This window comes from Heliangelus exortis, chromosome 11 (genome assembly GCF_036169615.1).
Source record: "Heliangelus exortis chromosome 11, bHelExo1.hap1, whole genome shotgun sequence".
Lineage (NCBI taxonomy): Eukaryota > Metazoa > Chordata > Aves > Apodiformes > Trochilidae > Heliangelus > Heliangelus exortis.
Genome location: NC_092432.1, coordinates 8,833,799 through 8,860,734, shown reverse-complemented (window position 1 = coordinate 8,860,734; position 26,936 = coordinate 8,833,799). Strand labels below are relative to the sequence as shown.

At 42.8% G+C, this 26,936-nt stretch overlaps 1 protein-coding gene across 5 annotated transcripts in view; it reads right to left on the bottom strand.

Moving 5' to 3' along the window:
• Nucleotides 1-1,523: 1,523 nt before the first annotated feature.
• CEMIP (cell migration inducing hyaluronidase 1) overlaps nucleotides 1,524-26,936 on the bottom strand; it is a 110,054-nt gene continuing 84,641 nt past the window's right edge. For all 5 annotated transcript variants that reach the window (XM_071754372.1, XM_071754374.1, XM_071754370.1 and 2 more), the window contains 16 exons: nucleotides 25,773-25,978; nucleotides 22,437-22,506; nucleotides 21,463-21,591; nucleotides 20,694-20,779; nucleotides 17,798-17,929; nucleotides 16,054-16,089; nucleotides 15,820-15,975; nucleotides 14,134-14,314; nucleotides 12,266-12,481; nucleotides 10,956-11,167; nucleotides 10,299-10,484; nucleotides 9,431-9,635; nucleotides 8,575-8,661; nucleotides 8,103-8,260; nucleotides 6,093-6,193; nucleotides 1,524-5,222 (listed from right to left, as the gene is read on the bottom strand). In XM_071754372.1, coding sequence (XP_071610473.1) covers nucleotides 5,095-5,222; nucleotides 6,093-6,193; nucleotides 8,103-8,260; nucleotides 8,575-8,661; nucleotides 9,431-9,635; nucleotides 10,299-10,484; nucleotides 10,956-11,167; nucleotides 12,266-12,481; nucleotides 14,134-14,314; nucleotides 15,820-15,975; nucleotides 16,054-16,089; nucleotides 17,798-17,929; nucleotides 20,694-20,779; nucleotides 21,463-21,591; nucleotides 22,437-22,506; nucleotides 25,773-25,978 — 2,289 coding nt within the window. In that variant the 3' untranslated portion in view covers nucleotides 1,524-5,094. The remainder of the gene's footprint in view (nucleotides 5,223-6,092; nucleotides 6,194-8,102; nucleotides 8,261-8,574; nucleotides 8,662-9,430; nucleotides 9,636-10,298; nucleotides 10,485-10,955; nucleotides 11,168-12,265; nucleotides 12,482-14,133; nucleotides 14,315-15,819; nucleotides 15,976-16,053; nucleotides 16,090-17,797; nucleotides 17,930-20,693; nucleotides 20,780-21,462; nucleotides 21,592-22,436; nucleotides 22,507-25,772; nucleotides 25,979-26,936) is intronic.

The window sequence follows — 26,936 nt, the reverse complement described above, 5'->3', positions numbered from 1 at the left end:
CTAATGGCTGTATATACATAGATAGACACACCCCCATACACAAACATAAATATTCACACATAAAACCCCTCCATACACAGGCATGTACATGCAAACCCCCACTCCTGGTACACAAATAAACACATAAACATTTGTACATACACACACACACACACCCCCTCACAACAGTGCACTGGTAACCTGTCTGCATATAGTCCACAGTGTGTGAGAGGGATCATCCTCAAACCTCCCCTTGACTTTGTCAAAAAAACCATATATCAATAATGTAAGAGCATAAAAGAGGCTGTATATAAGGGATGTGTACAATATATCTGTGTGGGGGTTGAGTGTACACACACACATATATATATAACCTATATATGACCTATATGTAGTTGTGTGTACATGTGTATATAAAAGGATGTATATGTGTGTAAAAGTTGTGTACATATATGTCTATGCATTAGATGTATGTGCAAATATATATATATATATGTATATATATAAAAGCTATGCACACGAGATCATGTGAGATGACTCCTGGGGGGTCTCAGCAGGGTCTGTGAGGCCTTTGGGATGTGCTTGGGTCCTCCCTGTGTCCCCATCCCCATCATCTCTCTGTTCTGCAGCAGTCAGAGGCTGAACCTCAGCTACTCCCTGCCCCCTGCAGCAACCTCTGTAGCTCTCAGCAGGGAAGGGTTTGATCTTACTACACCATTAAATAGATGCTTCAGTTTTTCCCAGCACTGGTGTGGTGGTGTTGGATTTTTGCCTTGCTTTTCAGCTTTTTTCCTTTCTTTTCCCTGTGGAGTTGATCTGCAAAAGTCCAATGTACTTGTAGTTCCAATCTGACATAGGTAGGCAGGGTCTGGTTTTGGTTTCCTGGCCTGGAGGCATTAGGTGGGTGATCTCTTCTAATTCACCAACTACTATTTTGAAACTTGATTTAAAAAAATGTGCTTGAATGTTAAAAATGCTGATTGCTGCCACCAAAAATATCCTATTCCAGTTTTGGAGCCCCCAAGAAGTTTTATAGCAGAGTCTACCCAGCTGGCACCATCCCAGGGTGGAAAATTCAGTCAGTCATACTTGAACTGATAGTGAGATTCTTGTAAGCCTTAATAGCTGCTCGCTACAAAAACTTTATACATGTTTTATATATTATTTCCATATGTTTTTTATTCCATGCTGACCCAGCGAATAAAAAAAGTGTTTTGAACAGAAGAACAAATTTGTTGTTTTAATCTACTAACAGTCCCCCTTCAAATGCACCTCTTTGCCATGTCTGCCCAGGGCAGTATCCCCTTTCCCACTCCCACCTCCTTCCCTTCCCATCTTGGATCCTGCAGGTGTGGATGTGCTGTACTTTGTGCAGAGCTGCCAGCAAAAACACACAGGGGTGGTTTGGCCCCTTGGCTCCTGTCTTTTGAGTCAGGTAGGGAGCTGTGTGCCTTTGTCTCAGATGTACTAAAGTCTTGTGCTTGTGCATCCAGCAAACACCAGTCTGTTGTTACAGACACTGAAGAGATGAGAGACAAAAATAAGAAATTTGCACCGAATATTTATTTTTATAAACGTTGCGTACTCCAGACAACTACAAGTTATTTCAGTTGTAAGCCACAATCTGTTGGAACCAACGTCCCAAGAGCTCTTGTCATGATAACCCAGACAGTCAATGCATCACCACAGTCTGCAGACATAGAGACCTCTCAAGTGCAAAGCAGATTATCAGAAGTGACATCCTGCTGACCTCCTTAACAACCTGGACAATGCCAAACTCCAGTAAAAATGCTTCCTCTGTCTGCAATTTCGTTGCCTTAGTGCCATTGTAATAAATTAATAGAAAATATATCTTTTTTTTTTTTTTTTCATTGGAAAGTCTCTAAGAAAATGTACAAACATCTAACTCCGAAAAAGGACCAGCTATTTCGGCGACAGGTAACACAAGCATTTGAACAGAGACAAGAAACCCAAACATTCAAACAAACAGACAGACAAACAAACAAAATGCAATCAAAAAACCCCACTCTACCAATAGCAACTGTGTAGGCAAACATGAAAACATTTGCAGCAATAAAACCTTACAAAGAAGGTAACTGCAGCTTGTGCAGGGACTGTTAAAAGGACATAGAAAGAACAAGCAGCCAGGGAATTCACTAGTCAAAATGTGCACGAGCAATTTCTAGAACAAAGATTTAAAAGTAATCATATGGCACAAAACTATTGCTGACTGGTGATGATGTTAGGCTTCGTTCTGTTTTCAGAGCAACACACTGACTTCATCCCATGGTCAATGAGAGCCCTTTGCATTTCACAGGCACACCTTCCCTGTTACACTCTGCTAGGATGCTGTTACCCCTCAGGCTTCCAGACTCCAGTGATCCCATACTCCATTTTCACAGCATGAGTCCTACCTGAGCTCCAAAACAGGCCCCATGTGACAAGCTTTTTGCATGATACAACAAGCTACTTAAAAGTTTTCTTCTCTTTATGCAATGAGATTTTTTAGGAAAGGAAAAAGAAAAAAAAGTTCTTCCTAGAGCCAAGTCTTATGATTTCACCCTGAGAATTCCCAAAATAATAAACTCAAAAGCTACACTTCAGCACAAAGGCAGCCTGCTCATATAGGCTGAACAAACCAGTTGAAAGGCACCATTCTCCCAGGTATCTGCAGAGAAGGGGACCAGAGATGTCCCCGGTGCCCAGCAGCTCAGTGCATGGCAGAGCACAACCCCTGCCCTTGGAGTCACAGAAAGCCACATCCCAAACCAGGCACGTTCTGAACGCACCTTTCCTGCCCACCATCTGTCAAGTGCTCATGAAAAAAATGCTCCTGCTTTGGTCCATCTCTTGGAAGCAAGTCCGTTCCACTAACTCCAGTGCAGTGGCCATCAACAGACCTGCCTCAGGACAAATAGATTCAGATAACCCAGACTAATGTACTCAAGGGACTTGAGTACAGTATCTTTTTCAGTCTGTTTGTTTGTTTTCAGGGGTCTGGCTCTGCTTTGGTTATCAGAGAATGTCAGCTAAATGATGCTTGGAAAATCATGGTTGAACCATCAAGACTGACTTTGACATCCCCAAACCATCATAACCATTTTCTTGGTTTGACAACCCAAACCAGCCACTGGGGGAGGGAAAACAACCAGCCTTACTTGCCTTTTACAGGTGTTGCCCATTCATTCTGGAAATAGCACAAATGCCTAAGGAGCACATATCACAGACCCTTGTTGACAAGAAAGGGGGAGAAAGCTTGGCTCTTTTTTTAAAAAACAAAAATACAGCACACAATACATTCAGCGAGTTCAAAACAACTATACAATAAGACTGAAAAGAACATTTCCAGTTTCAAAACCCAGGAGAGGTTTGAGGAGACTGAAATCTACTGTACTATTTAGCTTTTACTCATGCTTGCTTTGACTTTCAGAGTAACTGATCTAACCTGGGCTTTTAAGGTGTAATGCCTGCTCACCCTTTGGAATGGCACACAAAATGGTTGCTCTTCCATTCTAGCTGCAAGATACCATTTCAGATACTGTGGGGAAAGAACCAACCTAATTACATGAGCCTTAATTAAAATGGAGCAAAACTAAGTAACCATCAGCAACTAGAAGAATTTCTGTAGCAATGGGGACAGACAGAGACAAAGTGGGGAAAGAAACCCAGATATTATTGGCAAAATTGACATTCTATGTGCTTTGAAAAGCTCTTCATCCTATCTTGTAACCCATTTCAGATTTCTTAGAACAGCCACCATCTCCAGAGATGCCTTTGTGGCATTTCTGAGCAACAGAAATATCACTGAACACTGGAAGAGCTTACAACCTTTTACAAACTAATGTTTTATGTACCAGCTTCGAGAAATGGCCCAGAGAAGTCCTGATTCACACTGCTTTGCCTTCATTACCCAGATACTGTTTTGAAGAAGAGGGAAAGGAGGTACAAGACAGCCAGCTTGTGGGTGGGGACTCCCACTCTAATTCTTCAGCTCCCTGGTAAGCTCTCTGCCACCTCCCATCCAGATCTCAGGCAGCTCTCCCAGGAGGACCAAGACACTGTGCCTTAGGACACAATCAGAAAGCAAGACACAGCAGAGCAGCCAGTTCCCCATCCCTCTGACCTCCCTGGAAAGGCAAGGGTCCTTCATCTTGAAAAAGGCTGGAAAAAGGTGAGTTCCAGTGTTAACTGTTATTCCAGTTAAAAACTGGAATACTTGAGCTACCCAGGCTAAACCATCCAGACTGATCCTGAACATCATTATATGGGACCACACAGGAAGGGCTGTGAAAATACATGTGCTGACTGACATTGCTTTCCTTCTTGCCTACAGCTAATTTTGAAAGAAAACTTCCATTTGAACAACGACTAGATTGAAAAAAACCTTGATCCAGAGGAAAAACACAGGCTTCTGAGCAAGCAGAAAGATGTGGTTTCATCAGTCTCCACTGACATGTTTTACCTTTTTCTGTCACCTCTTCCCCTACTAGGTGCCATGCATTATTAGCATGTACGACACAGATCCCAAAGAGCTTTAGCAAACATCATAGAAGCTTCAGCAAAAATTCCAACTGTCCTGTTACAAGTCCCAGCATCCAGGTAATCATTCACATACACTCTTTCTATCTTAGATTTTTCAACCAGCCTTTGAATTGCCATCCCATGTGTATGTGAGCAGCTACTTACACTGTGGGGGAAAAAAAAAAAAAAAGTTTGGACAAAGTAGAAGCTGGTAAAACCAATAAATTTTGATGGCCTTCAAACCTAGAACTCCTCCTTCGAGGCAGCACTTAATTTAGTCTGTCACAGGGGTGTTGATAGAACCAGCACTTTGCAAACCAGGTCAAACCTTGCGTAGCAACATGAGAGTCAACGTGGCATCAGTGAGCAAGTCAGCCAGCCAGGAGCTGGAGATCACAGAACACATGCTGGTCACAGAGGAAGGCTTTTCTGTCACATGTGGCCACTCTAGCTACTTACAGTAAGATTTCTTTTTGAACAACAACAACAGCAACAAGATGCTACACCTCTGGAGCTGCCCAGGTGCCTGGGTGAGCAGTCAGTAGTCCATCCCACGGGGCAGTGCTGGCAGCCAGGAGGCAGAGCAGTTCCTCCTCATAATTTCATTTTCTTCACCACAGGAATTGGCAGTGCTTGATAGATTTTAGCTGAGTCCTCATTATTGACCAGTTTCACCCAGACGGGGCGGAAGCTGCCTTTGAAGCCCACAAAAGCCATTTTTTCTGCAAATCAGAGCAAGTAGATTAGGGCCATGTCAGGGCCATAAAAACATCATCTGCAGGGCTGCACCCACAGGGCTGGATGGGTGCTGGTGGACAGGAGCACACATCTCCCCACAAAGTTGGCCAATTATGCATTCTCCGGGTAGTAAAGAAATGCTTTGCTAATGAAATGTAATTACTATTTTATGTCCATGTTGTATGCTGCCATTAATTAAGAGAAAGGGAGAAGGAAAAGCCCTTCCAAGCAGGCAGGTTGAGCTCTCTGGTGAAGCTCTCATTATTTGCATGGTGGTGGCACTCAAAACCCTTTCCTGCTTGAGGAAGGTGGAGAGATGCTGAGGGACGGGACAACAGACAAGACCTACATCAGTGAGGACAGCACACACACAAATACGTGGGCAATATGTGATACTTCCAAATCAATATGCTTTGTGTCATCAAAATAAAATTTTGTTTCACAAGAAAATCAGCTATAAGTAAATTCAGACAAGTAAAACTCCCAGTTTGGGGCCCATAGTGGGACAAAGACCAATATTCCTATTGTTAAAATGTCTTTTTATCTCAACTTAATCTGGACTATAAAACTCTCTGAATTCCTCACTTCTAAGAACAGCTGCCAGAGCACTTTTTCCATCTCCAGTATTAGACTCAGCACTGCTATCCAAAGCTACAGTGGCTACAACATGACTGAACAAATAAATCACTGGCCCCGGAATGTTTGAGCACATGTTGATAATAATAAGCAAGAACAGTAAGCACGAAATAAGCAAGACAAAGTCTAGATAGATAGAGAATAAGATCCCTTCACTGGAATCATGGAAGGGGAATAGATCTCAGGGGCTTAGAATTGCATTTTAAAATAGAAGTTACCTTTTAGCCTAAAACTCTCTTCTGCTCCAAGTTTCTCCAGAACTTTAGTCCATGGTCCTCTTGAAATGAATCTGCCTTTAGATGTCACCAGCACTATGGAGCTGAAGGAAACAAAGTCATTTATAAGCAGATGAAGTCAGACCAATTTCCTCTCTTGCCTGTCTTGAGCACTGGTAACTCCTGCCCCTGCCACTCAAAGGCATCCTCAAACTACAGTGGTTTCTGCTTCAGTGGTTTTTGTCAATGTTTTCCAATACCTTAGTCATATATTCACTTTTTCAATCATGCAAAACCCATCAAGAAATTGACAAAAGAAACTTCTGTTTCTTAAACCAGCTGTTCCATCCTGCTTTGGTCAGAAAGGAACATGCTCTCTCTGGGATGCTCTGAGAAAGTCTCAAATCATTTATTATTCTTACATCATTAGCAGGATAAAGACTGAAGAAATTAATTTGAGAGTTTTGCTGACTTTAATTTTTTCCTTAATTTTCAGTGTTCTTTTGTGGAATTTTTTTCTATTATTATTGTCATTATAATTACTTTTACTACTATTAATATTACTGCTGCTTTACTTGCATGTGCTGTATTTCACCTCAAAATTCTCAGGGTCTTCTCCAAATGCCAAGTGATAAATAAAAGACATGATATAAATTCATTAAGCTAATGCAGACCTGTAAATGCTTGGGTTAAAACTGGCAGCTGCCTAGGCTTAATTGGGTAGGATAAAAGGGCAGAATAAAACCCCAAATTAAACATGAAGGGGAAATCTTGTAGTAAAAAACATCCACAGTGAAATACAGACCACACAGTAGCACTGACCCCCCTACTTCCCAGAAGATGTACAAATGCTTCCAAGGGGTGTCTCAAAGTGTATTGAGGAAGAGCTGTGCTCCAGTGAATTCAGTGTGAGTTTGGCTATTAAGCTGGGATATCATCCTTGTTCAGCTCCTAATTAAAAGCTGCATCACAGAGTAAATGAGCAAGCACTTCTGTGGATGAAATTATTTCGTTCCATGAATGAAACTTCCCTGACTCAAACAGCATTTGCAGCCTTACAGAAGGAGAGCTTTGGGTCTGCTCTCCTGCAGCATGGTGCAGGCAAGGGGCTAAAATTATTTAGGTGTCAGCTCCTGCAGAGCTCAAGTCCTGAGCTGAGTGCAGGAGTTGTATCTTAACACCTCAGCTGGAACTGGAAATGTTCAGGGAAAAATAGGAATGCGTGGTGGCCAAGGCACAAGAGAAGCAAAAGGGTAAAAAAGAATCTTGTCCACCTGCCTACAGCTATTTCAGGTGATTCATCAATAAAGCTATTATATTTGTTTTTAATGTTACATAACAGATTTAAAATCAAAACATGTTTAATAGCAGTTACATATATTCATTTCCCAGTAGGACTCTACAAACCAGTAAGAGAATAACCCCTTCGGTTAAAGGGCTTCTGAGGTTCCCATCCCAGCAGATGAACCTGCTGTCTGTCCTCCAGGATGAAGGAATCTGTGTTGGCTACTTACCACCTACTTTAAAAATTCTGCATTTTTGGCTGCCTGTACTTAAAAAATAAAAGCATCCAGTCCTTGGGTCTGGGCAGGGAACATGTGCAAAGAGGAATGTATTTTATTAGCGATTTTTCTGCAATTTGAGAGAACGTGCAGGCAATAGAAAAATGTAGCCTGTGCACATCTGTACCAGTAAGTGCTGAGATTTTATTTGTGAATTTAAGTCCGCAGTTTGTCTGTAACCCAAACATAAATGTAGACCTGCAGTTTATGAATCAGGCACAGCTCTGCAGTTTATCTGGTGCTCAATCAGTTCCTAAATCACAGGCTCTGCATCCTCCTGCTGCCTGCACATCCTGCTCACGTTTGGACTCTATTGGAGTCAGCAGGTACAAAAGCACATTGCTCATCTGGTCACTCTGGACCATGTTGAGTGATAAAAACCAGGAAAAAGAGGAGAGCTGTACAGCATTCTTTTACACTGCATTTTTGTAACATCAGATTATTTACTCACTGATCTCTGATGTTGTTGACGTAGTTTTCTATCTGTGCTGGGATTCCTTGTAGAATTGAATTCTTGAACGTTACTCGATCGACAACTTTTCCATTATATCCATCAATCACAACCAGCTGGATGCCCTCATCAGTGAGGAAAAACCTTACACCATCAACCTGTGGTGGGGAGAGGGGGAATGGTCTGAATATGTCAAAGTAACACAACTGCAAACAGCCATCTGTTAGAAGCAGTAACAGTGCAGCAGCAGTCACAGGACTGCTCTTTCTACCAGAGGGCACAATTCAGGTCTCTGAGGTTAAGCTATTCTGCATTTTGTTAATATGGGGAAGTACAGCCATGGGGGTTTTGTAAAATACAAAGCAAAAGTGACTTGAATCTAACTCTCCATGGTAAACTCATATACAAGTTTTCTGTAAAAACTAAGCAAATATCTCAGAATTTTGTTCTTCAAAATTATGTGAGAACCCACCTCAATGTATGCAAAATCATCCCTTAGGTGGAAGTATTGTTTCTTATAAGTTTCTATTTTCACTTCTAGTAGGTGGTCCTTGGTCTTCTATTTGCAAAAACAAAAGGGAGAGACAAGTTTCTAGTGAGGATGTCCATTACCTGAATACTGCATTTTTCAGAAAGCATTTTAAATATTGAAATTCAGTTAACAAGAAATCTACATAATAATCACTGTCTTGCCAAATTACATTGCTAATGAGACTGAGCACAATGGTAACCTCTCTGCTCATCCTGTCAGTGATCAAATCACTTCATCAATTGGCAGAGTATGTGTGTGACACATAATTCTCTAAGGCTTTGCCATATGTTCCTGCTTGAAGGGTGATGAGAGAAAAAACCCAAAAAACCGGAAGTATATTCCCCTCCGTTCCCCAGAACCAGACTAGATTGAATGCAGGATTGCACAAAATCCTTTGTAGGGATGAGACACTCAGCTATGGAGTTCCTTCTGTGATGCTGATGTTCTTCCAGCTGGAGGCCAGGCAAGAAAGCTTGTGTGTCTCCAGAATCACATTCCTGTCTTCCAGCACATCACTTGTCACCCTGTGCTTTTAGAAGCACAGCACTTCACAATAGAGCCCCACAGGACCACATTTTGAATGTCAACCTAAGCCTTGGGTGGCTCTGTCCTTTGAGGGCCTCCAGAGGCAAAAATGTCTTTCATGCTGCTCTGCAAACCTGGAGGGTTTCAGAAAATCAGGCACCAGACAGAGTGAACCTGGTACAAAGTCTTTCTGTGTCTATGGGCACAATATGTGCCAGAACTACAGCTTTACACTGGCAATTATTCTGTGATTAAAAATAACTTGCTTTACCAGTTGTGCACTGGAGAGCTTCTTGGGCATTGGCACCTCCACTATTGGTGTCTCCGTGTACTTGGGATAGGCCATGGCCTCACAGTCACTGATGCCAGACATCTTTGGGATCACAGCTTTGATTCTGATTCGTTCACAGCCTTTGACAGAGCAGAAAGCAAATTTCTCCTTCTCATTTTGAGCTTTGAGTTTCAGAAAGAGCAGCCTGCAGGAAGGGGAGAGAGGTGAACAACATTCTATGCAAAAAATGACTAGCAAAAAAGCTTAGTTTTGGTCAACTCCTCTCTAACGTTTTGCAATAATGCAAACCCTCAATGTCCATGTCTGCATTTTATAACTCTTGACATACCACATGCAAATGGAAGGGGACAGACATCTCAGAAGTGGCTTGGAGAGATCAGGAAACTTAAAAAGAAATTAGATGACACCTATAAACTCCCTTTGAGCTCTTTTTTATAATGATTCACATACACAGAAATACTTGCTTTGTATTTTAGGTCTTTCTTTCCCATTATTTTAATTCTAAAAACAACCACACTCTTAGTTCCTGTGCATTTCTGTCATGGTGTTTAAAAATGCTTGTTCTTCAAAACAAAAAGCTTTGGGTGGGTCCCTAGTTCAGTTTCATGGTCTGTGCTCTTGTCTTTTTTTCTAATTTGTGTTCAAAACATTTCCCAGAGTACTTCACAGTGCAGCAGAGGCTATGAATGACTGGCAGCCATGGGAATCCCAGGAAAATTAAATGGCAGTCACATTCCCAGAAAAACTCTCTGGTTTTTTGTGATCCCTGCTGATGGCATTAGCGAAACAGCTCCCAATTCCAGCTTTCTCAATGTGGTGTCCAAATCAACAATGCTTGCTTCCTTACCCAGTGTCCTCATCCCAGTAGTAGTATCCTTTGCTAGGATATCTGTGCTCTAGTTTCTCCATTTGGGAAGTTCTATAGAAGGTTCCAGTTTTGTATGTTTTCTTCAAAAGGCGATTGTGGATGTCTGACAGGATGGAAAACGTCGTGCCTCTAGGATAGCAAAATCCTACTTGGATCCAGTCATTCCTAAAAATAGCAAAGACCCACATAATAGCAAGTCAACACATAACTATTATTTTCCTGGGCATGCTAGAAGCCAAACTAAATAATTCACTCTGAAAAAGAACTTAATTTTTTCCTGAGCAGTTAAAATTGTAATGGTTTGGGATGAATCAATGCAATGTAAATTAGACATAACAACCATGGGTTAGTTAAGCAATTTGGGTCAGATTTGCTCCTGACTTCTCCACCTGTGACTTCCATTCACCAGGAATGAATTAGCTCTGGGCTTCTAAAAATGAACCGTGTTATCTTGCAAGGCTTCCCGGGGGAGGAAACAGGAATCTGAGATGTCAAATGGAAAGATGGTGAACTCAATGGACTTCCTGGATCAAGCACGTTCATTCTGGAAGAGCTCACGAGGGGATCACCTCATCCACTAAAAATGTGCACTTACATTATTGGGCTGGAATGTTGGAATTCAGTCAGATCACTCACTTGTTGAAGTTGATGAGCCATATGGCCAGCTCTTCGGGGGCTGTCTTGTCCCAGTGGATGGTGTAGCCTTTCCTCAGAGTTACAACTGGCTGATATTGCTGGTAATGAGTACTTTTGCTCAAAGCCCCTTCCAAGTAGAGTGGGTGATTGTGGTAGTCATTTTTTATTATTTTCATTTTCAGGTTGGCCGGCTTGTAGGCTTGGATGTATATCTAGATGGAAAAAGACAAAAAAAAAAAAAAAAAAAAAAAAAAAAAAAAAAAAATCACCAAGGGTTTAATGAACTGCAGTAAAACATTAAAGGTGCATCTACTTGTTAGATGTGAAGTGGTGTGAGGTCTGGACTTCAGGTCTTCAACTGCAGCCTGTGCACCATACACTTGTACCCATATATTCACTTTCTTACTTTGCAACAAAGAGTTTTCTGAAAAAAAGGAAAAAAAAAAGGAAAAAAAGAAAAAAAAGAAAGTAAGAAAAAAAAAGGAAAGAAAAGAGGAAAAAAGAAAGAGAAAAAGAAAAAAGAAGAAAAAGAAAAAAGGAAAAAAAAGAAAGGAAAAAAAAATTAAAAGAAGGATCATTACCTCATCTACTGAGTTCAGGAATATGTGCCATGGAAGGCTTCAAAGAGAGCTGCATTAGGGCTGGATTATTTCGCAGTGTTAGTGGCAACCCACAGCAGTGGGACAGTATCTACCTCAGACATCTCACTGCTGCTGAACAAGGACCCTTCTGTCTGGGTTTCAGAAGCAGGAAAACCAGCTCAGTGGTTACAAATTGGCTTTAATGACACTACACTGAAAAAACCCCAACATTTGTATCACCTAAAAGAAAACCAAGCTCTTCTCATCAGAGGAAAGTGAGGACTCCCTCAAGGCAGCAGAACTTGGAGCTCGTGGGGTAGGATGAATGGTTTAGTGGTTACACAGCAGGGTGAAAGATCATGAGAAGTCTAATGATGCCTAATTTTGACTCCTCAGCACATTTCCCATAACACAGCAAGGAACACTTCCCTCCATAAATCAAGGAAAAATAGCTAGCAGACAGCCCATAGATTTATGAATATTAATCTGTTAATTCTCATGGAGCTCTCAGGGGACTTTAGGCAGCTGTTGGAGCTTTTAACATCCAAGGCCAAAGTATCTGAACATGTACCTCAGTGTTCTCATGTTCAAAACCACCTCTGCAGACAGGTAGATAAATAAACCCTGATCACCCTGAAGAAAGTCCATTTCTCAAGGTCAAGCTTTACAATGACAAGAAATTTAAAACAAAATAAAGTGATAATGAAACTGCAAGGTAAACAGCTTTACCTGTGCAAAGTTTCCACTGCAGATGGAACCTCTCCAGTCAGGCACATCAATGCAGTCACGGTGCTTGATTAACCAGTTATCTTCTTTTATCAGGTATGAGCCTGGATATTCTGACACAGAACCATCTACGTCATGAAAAACTGATGTCTTATCACCATCCATATCCAGATCATTGAACCAGGGTCCAGGTTCTCCAAAGAAGACCCTTGAGGTAATCTAAACAGAACAGAGAAACTCATTTACATCTCCAGAAAGGAATTAATCACAGCATAGAGCAAAGGATAGCTGTGGTCACTCAAGTGGCTCAAAGGACCCATTTTCTGACTTTATTTGGCATTGGAAAGTAACTTGGACAAGAGACAGTGGTGGGTTTGTGGGTCAAATTGTGCATGAAGAAATCTGCATGCAGTAACACCACCTTTCTTTAAACAGCCACGGATTTTGGCTGCTCAGCTTGAGACACTGTATGATTGATGCCTTGAGGCCCCACGACTCCAGATGAAGTCTGAGGCTGCAGGTCCTCTGAGATAACACAGTAATAAAATATCAGCTTCTGAGGCTGAGCACCCACTTGGTTAGTCAGGAGGATCAGCAGTGTCATTTGGTACAGAAATACTAGGATTGTCCCCCCTTGGCCAGCACACTGCCTCTCTTTTAAGCCTGAGGTCAGTGTAGAGCTCAGTCATGCACTTAAAAGGTGTGTAGGGTTTTTCAGAGAGAGCAGACACAGATTTCCCTGCTGGCCATGAGGGAAAGGCTAAAACAACCAGAATTTCAGCCTCAGCTGTAAGAGGGTTTGTTTTAAAATTCTGGAGAAAGGTTTGGGAGATGGAGTAAGTTCACCAGAGACACTTTATTCATTGTCTGCTGATACATTTTTAGGGTTCCAAAGCCACATAAAGTCACACTGATGGTGAGAACAACCAGCAACCTGCCGTGGGAAATGGCTGCTCAGGCCATTTCTGGCTGATATTTTTATCCAGAATAAATAAACGTCATGTCACCAGTCTGCCTGGTGCAATATTAGAGAGTGACCGACCAACACTTTTAGGGGAATTTTGCCTTTCTCATCCCATTTGGCACAAGGATTGCCAGTCAGCACTTTTCCCGACATGTGAGCAATTCTGCTAAATGTTTGAAAGTTAAGCAACCCAAATAATTTCAATCCCAACCACTATTAATTTATTTATTTGTAATGTTTGGCAGTTGGATTTAACAGCTGCTAGAGGTGAACCTCAGAAAACCGGTTAGCAATAATTGTGCAAGAAAATACGAAAATAACCCATAAGCACAAGTTCAGGGACAAGCATAAGGGACAAGTTCAGACCAGCACCCAGAAGTTCATTCTGTAATTCAAAGTTTGGCAGATGCTTTTTGGCTGGGTTCTGCTCTCATTTATGTCTGCAGAACTAGAGTCTGTAGAATTACCCTGGTGTGCAGAGCTCCAGAATTACCCTGCATTGGCTCAGTTTCACTGCTGATTGCCCCAAATCAGTATTTTCTACTTCAAGGTAAGTTAGAACTTTCACAACAGACTTCGCTCCATCTTTGCTTTAATATTATACTGCTGTTGAAAATAAGAGGGCAGATCCTTCTCCCTGTTTCAACAGTTTGAGGCACACAGAAATCGAAAATTTTTCCACTTGAATGTCACTGTTTTATTTTGCCAGCGAATTGGATTTTCTTGTCATTTCACCAATCCAATTTCTCTCTCAGCTGCCACCCTCTTTGTTGAGCTTCTGACAAAGATGATGTGCAACCTCCTGAAGGTCTCCCCTTTTCTCCCAAGGGCTGCTCCAACTTTTTTGCCCACAACCCGATTTCCAAGCCAACTAGAAAAGGCTTTGCTAAGAAGGAGCAAGACTCACAGGGACATCTTCAAAATGGATGTCAGTGACATTGTTGTTGGGGCAGCTCTGCCAGGCGTTGTTGAGCCGGAATGCCAGGGCACTCGTGTGCCGCCCATCCAGGGCAGCGAACTTTCGGAAGGTGCAGTTCTGGACATTGATTGGTCCATCGTAGAACTGGATCCCTCGAATGGGAAAATCCCTGAAACACATTCCAAGGAGACAGAAAGACTTGTTAGCAGGAGGATGAGAATGTATTCTAGACACATACTATCCCACAGCACTTGTTTCTCAGCTGCTTCCATTTTTCACGTCCCTTTAGGATAACTCCTGAGTTTATGCTTTGGAAATGTCAGCAAAGTCCTCTTATCCTTGCAAGTTCAACTCAAGTTCTCTTGTGTCTGAACAGAGCATCTTTATCTGGTCTGTGTTCCTCCTCGGAAGGAACTTACAGCAAGGCTGAATAAATCCATGTTTGTCATCAGAAATGAGTTCTGCAGCACTGAAAACCTGAAACTCATCAGAACCATGAAGTCTTATTGGGCCAATTAAAGTGGGGCTAAAAGAAGTCCCACTGCATCTTTCAAAGGAACTCGGCGAGAAACTGTGCAACTCATCCTCAACAAAAGATGGATTGGAAAACAAGGAAAGGTCTTCCAATCCATAGGGTTGAAAGAGGTGAAAAGAGCAGTCTAATGAACTTCTATTAACAGACCTCTCTGGTACCATCTGCAAGGTAAGGAAGACAATTGTTCACACTGATTAAGTGAATGAAATGCTTAAACTCCTGAAGAGAATAAAAGAAAATGTTTCACATTTCACTTATGATAAAAAAAAATTAACTTTCCTCATATGAATGGTTTCTCTTAGACAAGACTTGCTCTCTCCTGTGCATTTGTTCTGCCTCTCTGAGTTTCTGCACACAATGAGATATGCACTTATATATATACATACACACACATACACACATATATATGTGTATATATATGTAAAGGATATTGGAGGGACAGTCACAGCAAATTGGGTTTTCATTATTACTATAGTTAAAAATTAACCTCTTGTATCACAACTGACAGGCAAAGTTGAGGCATATAATATGGCAGAAAAAAAGCAGCTGAGCTGTTTGTTCGCTGTAGGGCTGCTGCTAGGACAACAGTTTTCAGGAAAAACAACAAAATATTACTGGACTTGTGAACCCATCACAGGGGTAAGGTCTAAAAAGAGGCCACACATGAAATGCAGTGGCATCTCAGAACTATTTAACTAAGGCAACAAATTCTTGTAGCACAGTGGGAATAGTAACAGCAGCTCTCAGGACACTTCTGACCACATCAGAGCCAGTCCAAGCCCAGGGAAGGGCTTCTGTGAGCTTTCCTGGCAGCTGAGCAGAGATTGCCACATTGCTCAGCCACTGCTGCCCACATACCCAGAGGTGCCCAGCCTAGCACACACTGCTCTTGCTGTCTACTCAGCTGTTTGCAGAGGGGAGGGGGAAGGAAAGAGGGGCTGGGTGCTGTCTTGGCATCCTGCAAGTATGTACCTGCCAGCAGCAGCTGCACTGTGAGGACTTTGGGACTGGGAGAGATGAAACCAAGTCCTTTCTGTGTAATGGTTATTAAACTGAGCAGTGCTGAAGAAATCCCACTGGGCTGGAGTATGCACTGAGAGTGGGGACAGAGAGGGTTTGATGTGCTGAGCTGAACTTACGGGCCGATGGGCAGGGTCCTTCCCCTGTGATCCAGGCCTCCAGGTCCCCAGATCTCGTTGTCCATTGTCTCTGTGCCCAGGTTTCCACTCTCGCCAACAAACAGGCTGTTCTTGATTTCTTGCTTTGAGCCATCATCATGAGGGAAAGTCCCACCACTGAAAAGGAAAGGCAGGGGGTGAAAGGGCTGCTCACACCCATCCCCACCACCTGCCCCCAGCCTGCCCCACGCTCACCTTGCCAAGGTCAGGCCAATGCCATTGTCAGCAAACCTGCAAAGAGAAGATGGATGTTTCAGAAGAGGTTTGGGTTTGCTTTGGTTTATCATGTCAAACTAAAATAACCAAATCCATGAGGCAGAGGGCAGCAGAGCTTGATTACTGAACAGTGCTCACAGAAAGGTTCAGGCTTCACCCAATTTGTTCCCTGTCTAGTTTTGGAAGATCTTTTTTGATACATCTTGCAGTATATGCAAATGATATGAAGCAGCAGACATGCACCCGATTGCTTCAAGCTGAGGTTATGGTGATGATTACAGGGAATAGTTTACTAGTCTGATAAAGCTTTTTCTCTGTGTCCACACTCTGTAACTGTTATATAAAAAGCCCATGCTCATCTCTCACTCCAACTAGTTTTATTATTTAGTAGTGCTTTGCTTCACGTGGACCTCTGTACTCCCTGGTGCTCATGTGTCACACGCTGCTTCCGTGAAATAACTTTACAAGACGATATGTTATAAAAGCAGAGAAGCCTGGCTTCTCTTTCATCAACAGCAAAATAGAAAACAGATCTTCCTTATTAAAAAAGAAAGCTGTCTGTCTGTCTGTCTCTCTGCCTGTCTGTAGGTGGCAGCGCTTCCCAGGCTATCTCCTCCCGGGCCTGCCCCAGCCCCAGAGCTGCCCCTGCAGCTTAGGTACTGGGTTCCACATTAATATTTGTTTCGTTTTGTCAGAAGGAAGTCTTTTTGTAGCGCCAGAAACACTGTGGCTATAGAGGCAATTACAGTTTGATGGCTGCTTCCTCGAATTCCCATGCACTCACGGGTTTGCTGAGGGAAACTGATGGACTCCTTGGGCTTTTAGTAACCTCCAGAGGCTGCATTTGCTCCACAAGCCTCACACAAATGCCTGCATTACACGAGTGTGGTCTGCAAAGACAATTCTGCTGGCCATGGAGTTCACTAGACACTCCTGGTTCATCAGTTCATAAGAAGCACAAACTATATTACTCAATATTATGTTTCTGACTGTTCTGCTGCAGCCTCCTTTCCACTCAACTTGACCTCATTGCTTTAGGAGGTTTGGGTCACTCAAAGGTAAGGCAGCTCTGGCTGGTGTGACACCTATTCCTAGCAGGGTTATCACAATATGCCTTGTAAAGTAGATTTTTCCTTTTTCCTGTCACTCTTTATTGAGGTTGGTGTTAAGAGACTGGCTCAGCAAAAGGAACTGTAGAAGATAATTCGTTTTCAAGGGCAAAACAAGTATCTGTTCTGACCAGTGCAGGGACTGGCTTTCAAAGAGCACAACATGCAGCTCCCCAGTCTCTCTCCCTTGCTGCTGTGATGCATAGTTTTGTGTCTGCTTCATCAGTACTCGCTTATTCAGCATGGTAGTGAACCACAAAACGGAACTGTGAACAGACTTAGCCAGGGAAGGTGGTGGATTTTGATGATTTCTTTTCAAAGCACGTCATTTTTCATATAAAAAATAGTTTTTATATTCACTCATTTGTGTCTCTGTGTTTGACTGTTTTTAAATACAGGTCAGCATCACTCAAAGAAACAATCTGAGGAATCTTCAGTTCAGACAAAGCAGGTTTTGTTTATGTAAAATAATGCCTGTGTTTACTTAACATTTCATCTTTATTTCAATCTTGGCCATAGGAAAGGTGCAAAGCAATATAAATAATCTGAACCACAGCTATGCTCGCCATAAACACCAGGCTGAGCTCTGAGAGTTGAAATAAGGCAAAACTCACTGGCAGTTGTCCAGCCACACATCTCCACCCCGCAGCCAGGCCCCGTGATCCTGATTCTTGTAGGCAATAAAGTGCTCAATTATCGCCGGTTCCCTGGGCTTCAAAGGATCAGCATCTTTGTGTGGGCTGTATCTGAAACCAGAAGGAGAGAGGAAAGGTTGGCAAGGGAAGGTATCCTCTCTCGGTGCACGGCCCTGCTAAACATCTGGTTTCTGCTAACTCAGGAACAGCTTTGGGACAAGAGTCCAGCCAAGCAGTGTGTCTAGCCAAGAGGGATGGCCAGACGCAGCTGCCAAGGAAAGGACGGTCCAGGAGAGGCAGTTGTAAAGACACTCTCCAAGTTTCCTTTCACCTTTCCATTATTGTGTTGCTGATAGACTGCTGAATGCATGGAAAGTTTAATATTGCTCCCCAAAGTCTGAGATATGTTTTAATCCCTTACTGCTATCCATTAGCATAGTCCTGTTACTTAGATAAATATCCTTTTTTTTTTTCCTTTTGAGCATTCTTATCTTCCTAACCTTGGCTATACTACGGACATGAGTACCACTGCCAAATTTTCCTCGCTGTGGAAAGCAATTGAAACATCTTGGAGAGGGGCTGAGAGTACGTCCTTCACTATTCCCACTATAATTCCCACTATACATAACTCAGGACACACGTATAACAGTTATTAACTCTGAAGTTATCAAGTATGATGAAATATTGGCCTGATGCAAGAAAAAAGCAGACACAAGTGGCAACTGCAGCAATGTGTGCCCTCAGCTGCTGCCTGTTGGCCACCCCTGGCTCCCTATGGTGATGCTGAGCTCAGCTGTCATTATCTGGTCCTGAGGCACAGCTCTTCCTCTTGCTACTGAAGGAGCATCTTCCATCATACAAAGCAGCTTCAAGAAACCTGACAGATGAGTATTCAATTCAGTGCCAGCAACGAATGGTCCAGAGATTAAAATTCATGCCTGACCAATGAGTAGCAAGGCCAAGCTGTCAGATCACTAATAGACACTCAATAGCACTTTGCTTGGCTTAACAACCCATCATATCAATCTGAAACTGAGCATCAGGCTGATAGGGTTCCAGTAAATGAATATTGCTTTGGCAGTGTCATCATTGTGAATTTGCTTTCAGAGGGAGATTTAGTATCAGCCGTTGTGAATTCCCCAGGTATTGTTAAACGGGGATATTTTGAGAAGGATTCCACTTCTATTCACATCCATGTGTAGCTGGAGGAACACTGCAGGGTACAAAATTTGACTCAGACATTTAATGCTGTAGCTGAGCACAGAATAATCTCACCAGCTCTGTCTTCCTCAAAGTCTGCCCCAGCCAGCCAGCTATCATCATTTATTCAGCCTCTCAGTTTTGACTCACGAAAATGATGCAAATAACCTGAGTTGCAGCCAGTGCTGGTGGGTAATCCCCCAGCATAAACATGACTGCATTATGAAGAGCTTGGCTTCCAGGGGTCATTCCTGCCTTTCTATGGCCAGGGACAAACTGCCTTTTGTAATCACTTCCTGTGCCTGTGGTAGCAGGTAGATTCCCAAAGCATGTGTCCAGCTTTATGGAAAAGCTGCATCAGGTTCCCAAGAGAATTCAAGGGATACTTGCAGAGCAAGCTGTTCTTAAGAAGTTATTTTTAGCAGTTATTTTTACCATTGAATTACTAGCTTCAATTAATTTAACATTAAAACAATGCACATAATATTCACTTTTGAACACCTTTCAGCATCAGCTGCTAGGCAGGGCACTGGTGTAATGTGGATCCCAGGGTAACTAATATCTGAGCTGCTGGCTGGGTTCCCTTGGAGAGGAGAACCAATCCCACCCCTACAGTGCTTGCTGAGTGCATGACTACATCCATGCTGGATGTCACACATCCAGGGGTGAAAAGGAGAAAAGGAAAAATTGTTTTTCTGCCCTGCTGAACAGAGGTTTTGAGCAGGTTTCTTTTTGCTATGTGTTTTTTTTCTGTCAAGAAACCAAGACGTGGGGGAATGCAATTTGGGTGCAACTGGAGGCAATTGGTCTGTCAGGAAAGATAACTATGAAACTTGAGAATATTTATGTCCTTTTCTCTCCCTGGGGTTGGTAATGAAGTTAAGAGCCAGACTCAACCTCTAATGAGATAAAAGGGTGTAAGTGCAGCCTGTATGCTATTACACTTTGCCCACAAGAAGCCCTCTGCTTACATCAGCCTCATCTCTGGGGTCAACTCTGGGGAAAGGGGGGGACATTCTCAAAAGCCACCAGACTATGGTAGGTCTGCTGATACAATACACTCTATGGAGAGGTTTCCAGTATTTCTAAATGACTCCACTGTGCTGCACAGAGGCTGTGCACAGCAGGAGGGATGAAGGGTCACTCTCTGTATTTAATTGTAATTATTATTGCAGTGACAGATTTGGAGCTAGGCTGAAATTTGAAATCAAAGTGTGAGCTCCATCACATAAGCACTGCTTGTTCAGGCAGGTCCTAAAAGAATGAATAAAATCAACAGCATTCCTAGGAAATAATTTAATTTCTTATTCCTGGGAAACTCTTGCAGCAAGTTCTGCCCAGTGGGGCTGTTGGCCAGCAGCATTTAATCTTCTTGCTTATCTCAAAAAAAAAAAAAAGTCAATGGAACACCCTAGAGCTGATGTAACACTCATGGAAGCTCAGCTCAGAGCTGAACAGCAGGAACAAAACCAAAAAGGTGTGTACAGGGGGTCCCTTAGGAATGGAAAAAGAGAACTTATAAAGTAGTAAATCTAAGTGAAGACCACCCAATCAAAAAGAGCCACCCAAAAGACATTGTAATGACTCTTGTCAGCTTTCTGGGGAGCAATTTCAAAGCTTTCAGTCAGTGCTATAGAGAGGTCTTTTCCAATCCAAACCTTGAAAAACACTTTACCTGCCAGAAATCAGTGTCAGGATTGGTCTTTTGTCCTTGGCTGAGGCTGGGGTGGTTTTTACACCATTATCGATAATCATTCCAGCCTACAAGAAAAGAGAAATGCAGTATCACAGTATATTTGTATATTTTACTGTTCTTTCCAGGCTCTGCCTCCAACTGTTCTAAGCCCAAGTCACCTGCACAATTCTATCATCTGCTTCTGGCAGTGGTATGAGAAACAGGGTTGCCAGTCTATCCAGACCAGCGTGTGGTCCCCAAAACTGCCACCCATTCCAGAAACTTCACCTCTCTTGCCAATGCATGTATCCCCACAGAGTGCAGCTTAAGACACTCAGTAACATGCAGCCCCACACCATGGCATGGGAAGGGCAAATAAATGAAGAGCAGACGATCAGGCACACAGGCCTGTATTTATCCCTCCAGAAACTGTTGAGTTAATTGCTAACATTGGCAGTTGAAGTCTATAATTAGACAAGCTGCCAATAGATGCTCCTGGCAGCACTATTTTAGGAGTGCAGAAGCAGAGGAGCAGCCTGAGCAGAGGCGAAAACCTCTGAATGCCTGAGAGCCAAGGGAGTGGGCGCTGGCTGACTCTGAGGGCTCCCACACCAGCACGCAAACTCCTTTATCTGCAGACACAAACAAGCTCACACTAACTTCCAGTGAAACAGAAAGCAGAGGCATTAATAGCTTGCAGACCCAAAGAGCTGGAGTGAGGAGATGCTGGGTTTTCTGAGGGCAGCATTCCCATTGCGTGCAGACTCACCCGGTAGTTGGAATGCGCACGGTTGTTGGAGAATTTCCCCATCGGCATATGCTCGGAGTAGCCAGGGGAATACATGCCTGCCGAGGGCCCCGTTGGCACATGGTGGAGAACAAACCAAAAGCCTGTTTCCTGACAAAAAGAACGGACATCTGAGCCTTTGCTTGAACTTGTTTGCTGGTCTACGTTAGCCCAAGTATTTACCAGTAAAGCCACAAGAGGTAAGCCAGAAGATTTCAGGGCAAATCACAGCTAGCAGCATCGACCTGTCTGGCTGTATGCAGTGAGGAGTACAGCACACACACATTCACATGCAGGCTACTGACCAGCATCTTCAAGGTGTCTTAATTTAAGATCTGACATCTATACTGAGGCTATAACAGAGACTTTTGAAATTCCTAACACACACACATGCACTGATGTCGTCCTATCACTGTATGTGTGCATTTTAAAAAATCAGACTATATTTATTTAGGAGCCTGAATCCAGGTACTCAGATTTAGAAGCCTTGTAAAGACTACATCTCTTTGTTTAAGTCTTGGTTTGCTTGTTTACTTGTCTTAGTTGGAAAATAAAGGCTTCTGATGTGACCAAGAATTCCTGTGGAATTAGCACTAGTGCTGATTGAAATTTCAGAGCACCATTACTGTACTGCCATCAACAGAATCACTGCCAATGACTTCACTGGGACGCTGCAGTCATATTTGTTTGATTTATTCAGGCTACACACTGTGCAAAGGCTTGGATTTTTCGCTAAAACCATCCAGCTCTAGAAACAGCAAGTGACAAGAAGTGTGAAGCAAAAGGAAAAGCATTACTTTTTTATTGGCAGCACTAGGCACATTAGTGTATGTCTAGATCTAGCAGTTTCAAACACGCCTGAGTAACAGAAGCAGGTTTTATTCCAGCAAGAGCCTCAGCCTTGCAGGGCTGTAACCGGTCTGAGTTGTTACCAAATAAGAAACTTCTGCACTCACTTCAGATCCTGCAGCTGCACAGTTTATGAGGTTGTTGTGTGGGTTGGCTATCCAGAATGTGGATACAGCACTGCAGGTCAGGAAAACAAAGAATAACATGAAAATGACAATTCAAGCACACACCAGAGTCACCAACCAACTCCCCCCGGTACAGGCAGAGCTGATAACTCCCCAGATAAGGGGTCCTGCCTAGGGGGCAAAGGGAATACTGCTTTTTCTTTCTCTTCCCATACCACATTTGTCCTCTGTGCTTTGACAGAGAGCACGGCCTTATCTTTTAAAACCCTGAGTATTAAATGAGGAATTTCAACTGCAATTCCAAGCCTGCTATGAAGCTGTCAGATGTCAATCATGTTTTATGATAAGGTAAATATACTGTTGCACAAGACACAGAAAAGAACTTTGCCCCCAGATAAGCCCTCAGGTTCATTAGAGACTCACTTACTCAGGGAACCCAATGAATTTTCTCTTAACGGCATTCCAAATGTACCCCAGTACCTTCTGTTTCCAAGACTGGCTGTGACTCATTAACTTTATTTGCTCCCACCCTCTTATGCATTTCTTTTGGGACAAAAGGACTCCATTTGTCTAATGCACATAAAAGAGTCTTAATTGAAAGATTCCCATCAAGGAAGGAAGATCAATCCATCACTGTCCGTCCTGTGACACACAGCATTCATTAATCAACCAGCACATGAACTTTGGGAAGAAAACACCCAGCACTTACCACCAGCAGCCTGGCTCCCAGAATGATTCACCCTCCTGCAGGGGATGGACCTATGTAACCCTTATGTCTATTTTACTCTTGCTATGAAGGACTTCATGGGGCTTTAGGCCAACTGATTCTGCTGGCCTAAGATAAAGGTCTGTTTCTGCAACTTTATAATGAAAACATAGCAAAATTTTTCTATTTCGGGCAGAGGACTGGCCAGAAAGAGACAATTTGGAATTATTTATAGACCACCTCCTTCTGCATAGGCAAGGGCAAGGCCTTTGTATTTCCACAGTGACCTGGTTATCAGCTTGATCCTGTTCCTCTGAGCCATGCGGACTGGGCAGGTTACTGTGTCATTTGGCACAATACTGTTTGAATTTCTGGTAGCTCCTGCCTTCTTGCCTCTTCCAAGCCAACAGAGCCACAGCCAGAGCTTGTCCCTCATCCCTCATCCCTCATCCCTCATCCCTCATCCCTCATCCCTCATCCCTCAACCCTCATCCCTCAACCCTCATCCCTCATCCCTGTGCTGGTGCCTTGGCTGCTGCCCCTGGGGTAGTGTTAGTGCACTCAGGCTGGATGAGCTCAGTGCAAAACAAGTTATTTTTCTAATCAAACCCTGAATTCTTTTATAAAGGCAGTCATCACAGCTCAAAGTACTACAGGACCTTTTCCTGAGACCTCAGCCTGTACTCCTCAAAATGACACAAAATATATCCCCTCTGACTATTAAGTGGATTATCAGTGGAAAATGAGCACAATAGCTGATTAACTTTTATTTTATGAATGGGGATATTAAGCGTAATTTATAAACAAACACAGATGTGAAAAGGAGCGTTGCATGAATCCATCTCATTCCTTTGCCAAAGTAAAAAGCTAAAAATATATTTATTTGGACAAAACCCCAGTTTGTTCTGAGGACAGAATGGGTGATACTGATAGAGTCTCAGTAAACCAAGAGTATTTCCAAGTAAAAGAAAAACACCAAAGATTTTTATCTGTCAGGCATCAATCAGCATCTGTCTTATTTTCAGGATGGAAGCCTGGCTCCAGAGACTCTCATTGACTTTTTTTGTGCGTCAGAAATTTAGCACTTTTTTATGGTTGATTTCCACCCCTCCAACTACAGAATAAAATCCTGGAGAAAAATCCGGACTACAGGTCAAAGCATTCCCATCTCCCAGCACCTTCAACACATCAACAAAGCTCTGTGGGCTGAAGACAAATCTTCACCATGGAAGACCTCCCATTCTGTTGCACAGGGGTCTTGTCCTCGAGATGACCCACCATCAGCTTTAAACTCTAAAAGGTGAGCTTGACATCCAGCTTTTCCACTTCCAAAATACCATGGTTTCACGGATCTTTTCCAGGCCACTTGCTATGCTCCCTGGACTACAGTCAGGGATCTGCTTGCCTAGTTGCTAAGCACATAGGTTTTATTTTAAGAGTTTAGCACAGTCTCAAGAAGAATCAGGGGGATGGGAGGAAAAAACCAAAACAAAACAAAAAGAAAGTTAAGTAGCTGCTTGCTGCTTGATATGCATCCAAATGAGTATGTTCCCTAAACAGTCACTAATTAGCAATGAAATCATATTTCTACCTTGTGCACCTTAATTTTTGGGCCAAAAACCAGCTAGAATGGCCTTCAGGAGCTCAGTGAGTCCATACCCTGCCTTATACCAGGATCATCTGCAACTACAGTATTTGTGACTGACATTTCTCTACCTTGTGCTTAAAAATTACTGTTAATGAGGAACCCATTAATTCCTCTAGGGAAAAATGCTAATGCTCAGCTATGTGGCCAAGACAGTTGTATTTCTTCTATACTTCACCTGTTTTGTTTTTTTTTTCTGCAAGGCAACAGATCTGCAAAAAGAACTTGTGAAATCTCTTCTTCTTGAAAAGGTTTTATCATCTTCAGCTAAAGCTCAGTTGGCAGATCTGCAAGGATACTTAGGGGAAAGGACCCTGCAGTTCAATACAGTGTTCATGGCAAATGGAAGCTTTGAGAAGTTCTCATGGAAACATTTTCCTGAGCTCATGTAAACAGACTACTAGAGATCCAATGTGTGTATACAGTCTTTGATCTTTTATTTTCAGCTTCCAATTCTGTGCTGAACTGTGCTTATTATATCATTTTGGTTTCAGTCCAGAGTCTGGGCAGACTGTGCCAAAGGAATGTATTATGCCAAGGCTGTATCATTAAACAGTCACTGTTCTTTGCAAATAATGACTGTCTGACTTCTGACAAAATTGGCTGCCATTTGACATGAGGGCAAATGGCAGAACCCAGGCCATTCTGAACTCTGCAGCTTTTTGCTGAGCCATTTGAGATCAATACCCTATAAGGCACAAGGCATCACTGTGCACTTTGAAAGAGAGATTTTCAGTTGGTTCGAGGTAGGAACCAACTCAAATGACTTTAAGCTAAAAATGAAGATTACATCCTAGGTGTGTAGGCATCTGAACAACACAAAGATAAAGAACCCCAGGAGACTCCTTTCCCAACTTTTAGGGCATGCAGCCCAGGCCTCTACTAACAACCATGTAGTTGCATCTGTGTAATGCTATGGGTAATTCCTGTAAAGAAAAGATAGAAGAAGAGGGATGTTCCCACTCACCTACAGTCCTGCCTGGGCTTAGGGATGTACCCTGGGTAAGCACCCTCTGTGATCAGCTTGCACATTCTGCTGTCCCTGTCAGAGGGGAGCAGAGTGCTGGGTTTCACAAGCAGCCCAAGGCAGTGATCAAACGTGTTGCGCTCTTCTGGTCCATCCTCAGTGAAGAAGCAATGGCCCAGTGCATCATAACCCACAACATCCTTCACCTGTATGGACAAAAGTCAGTGTCAGTGTTCAGGTTTCATGCTTCAGCCACTATATAACAAGAAGAAACTTCTCAGCACTGGCACGTAGGAAACTCAGGACCCTCTTGAACTCAGCGTGTGTAAGCAAAACAAATCACTCTCTGCTCTTTATGGCTTATAGTCTAAGCAAAATCCTAACACTTAAGCTTAATTAGGACTTGTCATCACCTAGGAAATGCTCACTCCACTTTTTTGTCTGCCTGTGAAATCAGAGACTGTCTTAGCAAGAGGCTGGAAAAAACATGACATGGGGGGTAAATGGAGGATCTGATGTTCAGATCACATCTGGGCTCATTCATCTTCACGTGGACTTACATGAGCAGCTACATAAAATGCATCTGAAAAATGCAGCTGAGCTGAAAAAATATTTTTTCAGACTATCAGAGAGGCAGCAAGTTGTTTTCCAGACAGGCTGGCTTGTTTTAGGTTTGACCTGATTCTTTTTTCCAAGTTGTTGACAGAAGCTTTGCTTGACCTTGAGATGAATCAGCTGGTGTTAATCAGTGCTGTTCTGGTTTTGGTTTGAATGTTGTTAACATTGGGACACCGTTGTGTTGGACAGCACAATACCCACCACCCCATTGAAAGAGCTGAGAAAACAGTTTCAGGAACAGATATGTGAATTCAGATCCTAAGGCCAGGACTGGCAGGGAAACAACAGCCCTTGGACACACCGTGTCCAGCAAGTCAGTTGTTAGTGGATATGTCTGGGATATGGAAAATTAATTTCATGTCTCCATTGGCCAGGTGAAGTGCTGGCTTTCCTGGGCTCTTTCCTTCCTCTCCCCATCAAACAGCATCAATTGATCACCTTGGACTGAGGGAACCTTCCTGGAAGAGTTTGCCTCACATCAACGTGTTCCTAAAAATTCTTCTGATGAAATAGCAATTGCCAAGGGGCAAAAGACAATATTAATAT